Source organism: Suricata suricatta, chromosome X (assembly GCF_006229205.1).
Source record: "Suricata suricatta isolate VVHF042 chromosome X, meerkat_22Aug2017_6uvM2_HiC, whole genome shotgun sequence".
In the NCBI taxonomy this organism is placed as follows: domain Eukaryota; kingdom Metazoa; phylum Chordata; class Mammalia; order Carnivora; family Herpestidae; genus Suricata; species Suricata suricatta.
Genome location: NC_043717.1, coordinates 41283365 through 41295428, shown reverse-complemented (window position 1 = coordinate 41295428; position 12064 = coordinate 41283365). Strand labels below are relative to the sequence as shown.

The 12064-nt window shown below is 38.5% G+C and overlaps 1 protein-coding gene across 1 annotated transcript in view; it reads left to right on the top strand.

Annotated features, from left to right (window-relative positions):
- The window catches only part of DGKK (diacylglycerol kinase kappa), a 196598-nt gene that overhangs the window by 135051 nt on the left and 49483 nt on the right, over window positions 1-12064 (top strand). Inside the window, exons 11-14 of the mRNA XM_029929651.1 lie at window positions 251-390; window positions 1308-1389; window positions 3330-3421; window positions 4246-4345. Coding sequence (XP_029785511.1) covers window positions 251-390; window positions 1308-1389; window positions 3330-3421; window positions 4246-4345 — 414 coding nt within the window. The remainder of the gene's footprint in view (window positions 1-250; window positions 391-1307; window positions 1390-3329; window positions 3422-4245; window positions 4346-12064) is intronic.

Genomic DNA, 12064 nt, shown 5'->3' with positions numbered 1-12064 from the left:
CTATAAATGTTGGCATATTCCAGCAATGTTTCCTTTCACTGAGTAGTTCTGTATTGCCAAGAGTTGTGCCCAGCTCCTTAGTAAAATGTTCACTCAGCATCAGACATCTTATTACACTTCCTAAAGTCGGAAGTCTCTTATTGCCACTGACTTTGAGACCACAGTTTTTCCCAAGGAGTACCTTCTGGGTTTGTTTATGGGTGGATCTTGGTAGAATTGTCTGAAAATGGTGCCTGCTTTGTTTTTGCAGTGTCAGTTGGCAGTCATCCCACTTGGAACTGGCAATGATCTGGCCCGTGTCCTAGGCTGGGGTGCATTCTGGAACAAAAACAAGTCGCCTGTCAACATCCTCAACAGAGTGGAGCAGGCTAGTGTGAGAATTCTAGACAGGTGAGTGGTTAGAGATCAGGTCATTGTGCCTACTCCAGTCCCACATCAGTACTCTGTTACATCATCTCAACCATGAATGTTGTAACTTCCCTCACAATGCCTCATTTCCTTTCTAGCTTCGAAGCAGGGCAGCTTGTCGGAGGCAGCACTTGTCTATTAGGAAGTCAGGTCTACTATGTATCCTTTAGACATCACTAAAGCCCCTCTTGAAACTTAAAAGATCCTAATTCAGGAGCCCCATGGGTAAATTTTAAGGGCTCTGTCAACTTCCTTTAAGTTGCATAGCTAACAATCTATGTAAGCATTTTTCCCCCTTGGGAGTGTTTCTATCTTTCTATTTTATTCTAGAATAGTATAGAAAGTATTTTATAGCTCCATCAGTTTTTCAGAGAAACTCATAAGAGTGAGGGTTCAGAAACAAATGCCCTAGATTGTCTCTGCTCTAGAGAGGAATGAGTATTGCCATCCTAACTCCTGTGAAGAAGCTTTCAATGCTGGGTCATAGTGTTTGATTTATGGCTGCCCATAAGGATATTCTGACAAGCTTTTTCAAGATACCAAACTAAGCCTACCACGAAGACTCTTATTCAGTGTCTTGGGTAGGGCCTTTGTATATGTATTTTACAAAAGCACCTTAGGTGATCTTGATAGTTACCTCTCTGGTTGAGAAGCAGTGTTCTCTGGGAACTGTATAATGGAATTCCTTCTATCACATTGGCCTCAAGAACTCCTGAGACAGAGGCTCTGCTTGTGATATATGGTGAGATCAGGTGACCTGGGATAATGTGGACATCCTTATAACTCATCTTCCCCCACTACATAAACATTTTGACCTCTTTATTGATATGTGAAGCATTGATGCCAGCTTTTGATGAAACAGAGCCTAAATATCTGTCTTTTTTTGACCTTCATTTTAGATGGAGTGTGATGATCCGTGAAACTCCTAAACAAACCCCATTGATAAGAGGACAGGTTGAAATGGATGTACCCCGATTTGAGGTAACTATTGCCCAGCTATAATTCAGGCCAACACCTTTATTACACAGTGAAACAATAGGCAAAATCCAGAGAAAAGCTTTTGTATTGTCCAGGGGCTCAATACAGATGAGATAATTGATGATTGGAGACATGTCAATCAGCAACTTTTACTAAGACCTATGTTAGGCACTGGGAATATAATTCATTCAGCCATTTACTTATTCATTCACTTGAAATATCTGTAGAAAAAAAATTTATGGATTACCTACTATGTGTGAGAGACTGTTCTTGGAGCTGTTCTTATGTGCTATTGGGTAAAAGAGAATAACACAGTTAATGCTGTCATGGAGTTCAGAGCCCAGTTGAAGTGATAGAAGCAATACCTTTAATAAACTAATATGAGTATTAGTATGTAAGGAAGTAGAAAGAGGTGGGAACACCCAGCACCTGTACCAAAATCAGTCTGGGAGAAATCACGGAAAGCTTCTCAGAAGTGACATTTCAGAAGAGATCAAAGGACAAAAGGGAGTTAACCAGGATACTAAGAAAGAGGTGGCCTGTTTCAGAAATATGGAATAGTGTATGTTGTTCCAATGGCAAAAGAAATCATAGAATGTTCACTGAATGGAACGAAATATTCACATACATTTATAATGCCTAAGGCATAGGGGTCAGGGAAGAGATATGTAGGGAGAATGACTAAAGATGAGGCTAGAGAAGCAATCAAGGGCCAGGCCAGGAAGAACCTGGTAATCCATGGTACAATGTTGGGGCTTTTATCTTAATGAGAATTATAGAAGTGGATTTTTTTCTTATTTTATTATGATAATTTTCAAACAATAGCTTCTTGAGCTCAATAGTGAACTAGTTAGGACTCTAGCCCATAGGATATAACTCTCAAAGACATCAAAATGCTGATTTCAATATAAAAGACACTTTGTTGGCCATCTACTATATGTATATTGCAGTACATATCATTAAGCATTAAAATTTGAGATATATAATGGCAATAAGTATACAGAATCCTAACATAGAAACTATCAAACCTTTGTGTATGTGTACAATATTTTATATATGTGTGTGTGTGTAAATTAAAACATAAAAATAAAATAAAGTGGTAGAGTCTACCATTAACATTTCACTATACTTGCCTTATCACATATCTGTCCATCTATCCATTCTGCTAATAGAAGGATTTTAAGCAGAAGAGTTCCATGGTATGTGGAGAAACAATTGAAGGAATAAAGACTAGAGGCAAGGAGAAAAGAGAGGAGATACTGCAATTGTCTAGGCAAAAGATGATGGTGATTTGGACTGGTAAAGTTGTAACAGGGATAAGGAGAAGTTAACATATTTAAGACATACGGGAGATATGGAATCATCAGTACCTGGTAGATGTTTGAATGCAGGAAATAACAGAGAGGGTGAAGTAGAAGCAACAGATAAGAATACAGACTCAAGAGGCCGACTACTTGCAATCAGATCCAGGCTCTACCACTTATCAGTGCCCCATTTCCTGTGCCTCCGTTTGTTGTTCTGTTAAATGGGGTTGTTATAAGGATTACATAAGAAAATATTTATGTATAGCTTAGAACAGAGTCTGGTTTATAGTAAATATGATATAAGTGAATGCTTTTATTATTACTAATATCATTATATAAGAGGTGCACTCTGTCATTGTAAAGATATAGGTTCAAATCCCAGATCTATTATTTACTAACTATACAATATGAGATTGCATTAAATGAGAGAGAACAATATACATCACCTGTTTTTAGAATGACCACAGATCTAATACTATCTATGGAGATCTTCAACAAGAATTCTCTGATTATGATTATTTTCAGAGACTCAGTTGAGTTGTTGGCAGAGTCATTGGAAAATAATGAAGGGATAAGGATGGGTAACAGACAGTGCCCCAATGCTAAGATTCCAGGACTGAACCCTCCTTTTCCCCCTAGGCTGCTGCCATCCAACATCTAGAATCTGCAACCACTGAGTTAAACAAAATCCTGAAGGCCAAGTACCCCACAGAGATGATCATCGCAACCAGGTCAGTCTTCCTTTCACTCTCAGACTGGGGTATATTTTTGCCCTCATTGGCTGTTCCTCAGCCAGACAAGGAGCTCATTTTGATAGCTTGAGGCCAGGAAAAGTATCACATTTCTCCCAAATGAAACCTCTTGAATGGAAATTTTAGGAAAAAAATAGATAAGATTAGGGTGAGGGGTACTGCTATTCCAAAAAGACAAAATTACAAGCCAGAGATTTGGAAGAAGAGTTACAGAAGTGAAACACAATATTCCATACTATTCAGGAGCATAGCATAACTCCCTAGAGCTAGGGACACATTGTTTTCCATCTGACAATGGAAGAAGTCTCTGTAGAACCTACAGGGTTGCTTTCTCATAGCCTGACCAATACATTCTTCCCTTCCAAGTATGTGGGTCATTCATTCCTCCTGGGACTCTTTGGAGGTTTCTTGCAAAGTTTGCCACATTCTCCTCTGATAAACACTCCCCTACCCAGGAACAGTCCTTCCGCAGTGATTATGTTATGTTAAATTATATAGGCCCTTGAACCATAGCTGATTTGACCCAGGGTGAAACCCTGACACAAGTTGGATCAATTGAATTTTCTTTTCTGAAAATTCTAAATTTATGCTGAGAAATTCCAGTTAAATTCTCTTAGGTACTCACACATATAACCATATGTACATGAAAAAATGTAAAAACAAAGGGAGAGGAGACAGGAAGGAGAGGGAGAGATGACAGTTCAGGAAAGAGAAGGAGAAGGAAGAAAATGGACTTTGTAAGAGAGAAGGGCTCTGGACATTATGGTCCATGTCACATTGTCTCATCTATCTTATCTTTACAGATTCCTTTGCTCAGCAGTGGAAGATTTTGTGGTGGATATTGTAAAGGCCTGGGGTCAGATAAAACAGAACAATACAGCAATAGAATCAGTGATTTTGAAAGTAAGTTTCCATTCAAGCACTCTTAGTGGAGCTCTTTTGATTTATCTTTTAATTTCTTATTTTAATTCCCGTATAATTAATGTACACTATTATATTAGTTTCAGATGTACAATATAGTGAATCAACTATTCTATACATTACTCAGTGCTCACCATGATAAGTGTACTCTTAATCTCCTTCATCTATTACACTCATCTCCACATAAACTTCCCCATTGGTAACCATCAATTTGATCTCTATATTCAAGACTTTGTTTTTTGGTTTGTTTCTATTTGTTCTCTTCATTTGTTTTGTTCCTTAAATTCCACATATGAGTGAATTCATATGATATTTGGCTTTTTCTGACTAACTTGTTTTGCTTAGCATAATACTTTCTAGCTCCATCCATGTTACTGCAAATGGCAAGATTCCATTCTTTTTTATGGCTGAGTAATATTCCATTGTGTGTGTGTATACCACTTATTTTTCAATTCTCACTATTTTTATTTTTTTAGTATAATTTATTGTCAAATTGACTTACATACAACACCCAGTGCCCATCCCAACAAGTGCCCTCCTCAGTTCCCATCACCCATTTACCCCTCTCCTCCTTGCCCCCATCAACCCTCAGATTGTTCTCAGTATTCAAGAGTCTCTAGTGGTTTGCCTCCCTTCCTCTGTGTTTATAACTATTTTTGCCCCTTCCCTTCCTCCATGGTCTTCTGGCAAGTTTCTCAAGATGCACATGTGAGTGAAAACATGATATCTGTCTTTCTCTGACTGACTTATTTCACTCAGTGTAATAACTTCCAGTTCCATTCATGTTGCTGCAAGTGGCATGATTTCATTCTTTCTCATTGCAAAGTAGTATTCCATTGTATATATAAACCACATCTTCCTTATTCATTCATCAGATGACGGTTCTTTCCATTGCTACTGTTGAAAGTGATGCTATAAACATTGGGGTACATGTGCCCCTATGCATCGGAACTTCTGATACCTTGGATAAATTACCAGTAGAGCTCTTGCTGGGTAGTAGGGTACTTCTATTTTTAATTTTTTGAGGAACCTCCACACTGCTTTCCGAAGGTGCTACACCAGTTTGCATTCCCGCCAACAGTCCAAGACAGTTCCCATTTTTCCATATCCTCGCCAACATCTCTATTTTCCTGATTTGTTCACTTTAGCCACTCTGACAGGTGTTAGGTGGTATCACAGTGTGATTTTGATTTGTATTTTCCTGATTATGAATGACGTTGAGCATTTTTTCATGTGTCTGTTGGGCATCTGGATGTCCTCTTTGGAAAAGTGACTATTCATGTCTTCTGCCCATTTCTTCACTGGATTATTTGTTTTTCAGTTGTTGAGTTTTGTAAGTTCTTCATAGATTTTGGACACCAACCCTTTACCTGATATGCCATTTGCAAATATCTTTTCCCATTCAATCAGTTGCCTTTTAGTTTTGTTGATTGTTTCCTTTGCAGTGGAGAAGATTTTTTATCTTGAAAATGTCCCAATAGTTCATTTTTGCTTTTAATTCTCTTCCTTTGGAGATACATCAAGCAAAAAAATGCTGCAGCTGAGGTCAAAGAGATTGTTGCCTGCTTTCTACTACTCTAGGGTTTTAATGGTTTCCTGTCTCACATTTAGCTCTTTCATCCATTGTGAGTTTATTTTAGTGTATGGTGTAAGAAAGTGGTCTAGTTTCATTCTTCTGCATGTTGCTGTCCAGTTCTCCCAGCACCGTTTGCTAAAGAGGCTGTCTTTTTTACATTGGATACTCTTTCCTGCTTTGTCAAAAATTAATTGGCCGTACATTTGTGGACCCAGTTCTGGGTTCTCTATTCTGTTCCATTGGTCTTTGTGTCTGTTTTTGTGCCAATGTCAGACTGTCTTGATAATGACAGCTTAGTAGTAGAGGCTAAAGTCTGGGATTGTGATGCCTCCCATTTTGGTTTTCTTCTTCAATATTACTTTGGCTATTTGGGGTCTTTTGTGATTCCATAAAAATTTTAAAATTGTTTGTTTTAGCTTTGAGAAGAATGCTGGTGCAATTTTGATTGGGATTGCATTGAATGTGTAGATTGCTTTGGGTAGTGTTGACATTTTAACAATATTTATTCTTCCAACCCATGAGCATGGAATGTTTTTCCATTTCTTTGTGCATTCTTCAATTTCCTTCATAAACTTCCTATAGATTTCAGCATACAGATCTTTTACATTTTTGGTTATGTTTATTCCTAGGTATTTTATGTCGTATGGTACAATTGTAAATGGGATCAGCTTCTTTATATCTCTTTCTGTTGCTTCATTATTAATGTGCAAAAATGTAACTGATTTCTCTATGTTGATTTTGTAGCCTGTGACTTTGCTGAATTCATAGATCAGTTCTAGCAGCCTTTTGGTGAAGTCTTTTGTGCTTTCCATGTAGAGTATCATTTAGTCTGAGAAAAGTGAAAGTTTGACTTCATCTTTGCCAATGCTGATGACTTTTATTTCTTTTTGTTGTCTGATTGCTAATGCTAGAACTTCCAGCACTATGTTAAACAAGAGTGGTGAAGGTGTACATCCCTGTCATGTTCTTGATCTAAAGGGGAAAGCTCTCAGTTTTTTCCCCATTGAGGATGATATTAGCTGTGGGTTTTTCATATATGGCTTTTATGATGGTTAAGTATGTTTCTTCCATCCTGACTTTCTTGAGAATTTTTTTTATTAAGAAAGGATGCTTTATTTTGTTAAATGCTTTTTCTGCATCTATCAACAGGGTCATATGGTTCTTATCCTTGCTTTTATTAATGCGATGTATCACATTGATTGATGTGTGGATATTGAATCAGCTCTGCAGCCCAGGAATGAATCCCACTTGATCATGGTGAATAATTCACCATGCTGTTGAAATTGATTTGCTAGTATCTTGTTGAGAATTGTGGCATCTATGCTCATCAGGAACATTGATTGTAATTCTCTTTTTTTGTGGAGTCTCTGTCTGGTTTGGGAATCAAGGTAATGCTGGCTTCATAGAGTGAGTCCAGAAGTCTTTCTTCCGTTTTATTTTTTGGAAGAGCTTGAGAATGATAGGTATTAACTCTGCCTTAAATGGCTGGTAGAATTCCCCAGGGAAGCCATCCAGGCAGGACTCTTATTTCTTGGGAGATATTTGATAACTAATTCAGTTTCTTCACTATTGATGGGTCTGTTCAGATTTTCTATCTCTTCCTGATTGAATTTTGGTAGCACATGTGTATTTAAGAATTGTCCATTTCTTCTAGGTTATCCAGTATAGTATTTCCTGAAAATTGACTGTATTTCTGAGGGATTGTTTGTAACAGATCCATTTTCATTCGTGATTCTGTCTATTTGGGTGCTCTCTCTTTTCTTTTTGAGAAGTCTGGTTAGGGGTTTATCAATTTTGTTTATTTTTTCAGAAAACCAACTCTTCGTTTCATTGATCTGTTCTACTGGTTTTATGGATTCTATATTGTTTATTTCTGCCCTGGCTTTTTTTTTCTTCTGCTGGGTTTGGGGTTTCTTTGCTGCTCTGCTTCTAGTTCCTTTAGGTGTGCTGTTATATTTTGTATTTGGGATTTGTCTTGTGTCTTGAGATAGGCCTGCATTGCAATGTATTTTCCTCTTAGGACTGCCTTTGCTGAATCCCAAATGGTTTGTATTGTTGTGTTTTCATTTTCATTTGTTTCCATATATTCTTTAATTTCTTTACTAATTGCCTGGTTGATGCATTAGTTCTTTAGTAAGATGTTCTGTAACCTCCATGCATTTGGAGGTTTTCCGAACTTTTTCCTGTGGTTGATTTCAAGATTCATAGCATTGTGATCTAAAAGTGTGCATGGTATGATCTCAATTCTTTTATATTTATTGACGGCTGTTTTGTGACCTGTAAGTGATCTATCTTGGAGAATATTCCCTGTGCACTCGAGAAGAATGTGTATTCTGTTTTAGGATGAAAAGCTCTGAATATACCTGTCAGGTCCATTTAGTCCAGTGTATCATTCAGGGCCATTGTTTCTTTATTGATTTCTGCCAAGATAATCTGTCCATTGCTGTAAGTGGGGTATCTAAGTCCCCTGAAATTGCTGAATTCTTACCAATAAGATTGCTTATGTTTGTGATTAATTTATTTATATATTTGGGTATTCCTAAATTGTGTGCACAAATATTTATAATTGTTAGCTCCACTTGATGGATAGACCATATAATTATTATATAATACCCTTCTGCATCTCTTGTTACAGCCTTTAGTTTAAAATCTAGTTTGTTGATACAAATATGGCTACTCCAGCTTTCTTTTGATTTCCAGTAGCATGATAGATGGTTCTCCATTTTCTTACTTTCAATCGGAAAGTGTCCTCAGGTCTAAAATGAGTCTCTTGTAGACAGAAAATAGATGGGTCTTGTTTTTTTTATCCATTCTGATACCTTATTTCTTTTACTTTGAGCATTTAGTCCATTTATATTCAGTGTTTCTATTGAAAGATATGGATTAGAGTCATTGTGTTATCTGTAGGTTTCATGCTTGTGGTGATGCCTCTGATCCTTTGTGGTCTTTGCAACATTCCACTCAAAGAGTCTCCCTTAGGATCTCTTGTGTGCTGGTTTAGTGGTGATGAATTTCTTCAGTTTTTGTTTGGGAAAATCTTTACCTCTCCTTATATTTTTTTAATTTTTTAATGCTTTTTTTATTTTTGAGAGACTAAGAGTGTGAGCAAAGGAGGGTCAGAGAGAGAGGGAGATACAGAATCAGAAACAAACTCCAGGCTCTGAGCTAGCTGTCAGCACAGAGCCCGAAGCGGGGCTTGAACCCACATACCGCGAGATCATGACCTGAGCCAAAGCCAGACACTCAACCAACTGAACCACCCAGGCGCCCCTCTCCTTCTATTCTTAATGACAGACTTGCTGGATAAAAGATTCTTGGCTGCATATTTTTCCTATTCAGCACATTGATAATTTCCTGCCATTCCTTTCTGGCCTGCCAAGTTTCAGTAGATAGATCTGTTACTACCTTTATGTGTCTACCCTTGGCGATTAAGGCCTGTTTATCTCTAGCTGCGTTTGGAATTCTCTATCTTTGAATTTTTCCAATTTCACCATGATATGTCATGCAGAAAAACAATTCAAGTTACAGCTGAAGGAAGTTCTCTATCCCTCCTGGATTTCAATAGCTGTTTCCTTCCCCAGATTGGGGAAGTTCTCAGGTATGATTTGTTCAAGTACACCTTTGGCCCCTTTCTCTCTCTTCTTCTTCTGGCACTCCTATATATGGATATTGTTCTGTTTCATTGAGTCACTTAGTTCTCTAATTCTCCCCTCATGGTTGAATTTTTTCTCTCTCTCTTTTTCTCAGTTTCATCTTTTTCCATAATTTATCTTCTATTTCACTTAATATTGTCTCTGCCTTTTCAATCCTTGCTGTCCTTCAATCCTTTACACCTCATCTAAAGCATTTTTAAATTTACAATTACCATTTTTGGTTTTTTGATCTCTGCAGCAATAGATTCCCTGCTGACTTGTAAGCTTTTATCAAGCCCAGTGATTAGCCTTATTACTATTATTCTAAATTGTTGTTCAGTTATTTTGTTTATATCTGTATTGATAAATTCTTTAGCTTTCATTTCTTCCTGGACTTTCTTTTGAGGAGAATTCTTCTGTTTTCTCATTTTGGCTGGTTTTCTGTACCCTATTTGTTTTTAAAGCTTGTTATGTGCCCTGCTCCTGTGAGCCCTACTATACCAAAGAGGGGTAATACACTGTCCCGGGCCTGGCCCTTCACAAGGTGTTTTTTTGGGAAAGTGTTATTTGGTCTCTGTTTTTGTGACTTTGATTACTTTATCTTCCTACTTGTAGTGATGGTTCAGACTCTCCATCAGGTGTGCTTTGATTTGTTAATTGAAATAGCCCTGGAAAGGACAACAAAGAAAAAACAAACAAAATAAAAACATGAAAGCACACACACAAACAAAAACAAAACACCAGAAACACCAGCTACAAGTAAACAACAGGGTGGAGGCAGTGCTGATAGAAGAGGCTTTATCCCATACAAAAAGTGAAATGACAGGGGTGGGGAAAGGAAAAATAAAAATTGACCAGAGAAACTATATGGCCTAATCCAGAAAGAGAGAAGTGAAAATAAAGAAGGAATCAGGAAGAAAGAAAAGAAAAACAATTGACCATAGAAATTATTTGGCGTGATCCAGAGAGAGAGAAGGGAAAATACAGAAGGTGTAGATCATGTATCAAGAGAATGGGTTAAATATTTCTGCTTAAACAAACCAACAACCAGAGTAACCAGACTTGAGGAGGGAAGAGATAAGAAGGAGAAAAGGAAGGAAAAATATATCTATATAATAAGAACTGTCCGAGAATTAAATCAGGCAATGCAACAGCACTGGTCTGGAGCAGGGGTTGTCTGGTTTGTCAATGTCAATCCTGCTCCAGTAGATACACAGTTACCAGGCACAGAGGGATGTGATTTGGTGTAGGCATCCCTGCCTCCACGGTGGGCCCAAGGTCCGTTCTCTGAAGCCCCACCTATGGCCCATCACGTTGTCCCATGGGATCCCTGGATACAAATCTGTTTCCTGCCTCCCAGACTCTTGGAGTTCAAAGTTCTTTGGATTCAACACTGCTTTGTTTGAGAGACAAGGGAACTTCAGATCCTTCTACTTCTCTGCCATGTTGTCCCCTACCTCCGACCTCTCACTTCTGAGGGACTGTGGCTTTGACCCACTCAGATCCTCTGGGGGAGAGTCTCACTCAGCAATGGTTGGATGTCCACCCCCAGAAACATTCACGTGATCAAGCTACTGCTGATGCCCAGACTGTGGCTAGGTGCCAGCCCACCCCAGAAAAAGCTCTGCAATCTTGTAGCAGCAGCATTTCAGGGTTTATCAAAAACCACAACACACATCTAGTGCCATGCTTCCCTCTTAACGTCCTTATTCAAACACTGGCAAATGTAGTTGTTTGTTCTCTGGGGTCTGCTGGGACCTTTGCCTGTGGGGTGGCCTCACAGCACCTATCCAAATGTCATCCCAGCAGGGCAACCACCACTCCCCGTGTGGCCCAAGAACCCCTTCGACCTCGCTCTCTGCTTCTGGGGATTTGCTCTTCACACCAGAACACTGCCAGGTGCAGCGGCAGAATTTCAGATTCTGTGCTCCCCCTGTTTATAGAGTCTTAATGGAATTTAAACTCTCTCTTTTCTCCTTTCTCCCTTTTTTTTTTTGTTGTTTAGTCCCTGTGGCTGTTTCCACATCTCCAGCTGCTTTTTGTGGGGGTGATTTTCCCATACTCTTCCCCCATCTCCATCTTATCTCTGCAAGCAAAAACAGCTCCCTGCTCTCTGCGGCTTTTCTCTCCTCTAGTTAACCTCTCTGTGCTGCATACCTGCCAAGATCTGTTGTTCAGGTTGTGAAGATTGTTGTGTTAATCCTTAAATCAGTTTTCTAGGTGTGCAAGATGGTTTAGTGTTGATTTAGCTGAATTTCAGGGACAAGAGACACAGAAAACTTCCGGACTGTTCTGCCATCTTGGCCCCTCCTATACCACTTCTTTATCCATTCATTATTCAATGCACAGTTGGGCTGCTTCCATATTTTGGCTCTTGTAAATAATACTGCAATAAACATAGGGTACATGTATCTTTTTGAATTAGTGTTTTGATTTTCGTTGGGTAAATAGCCAGTAGTGGAATAACTGGATCATATGGTAATTTTATTTTAA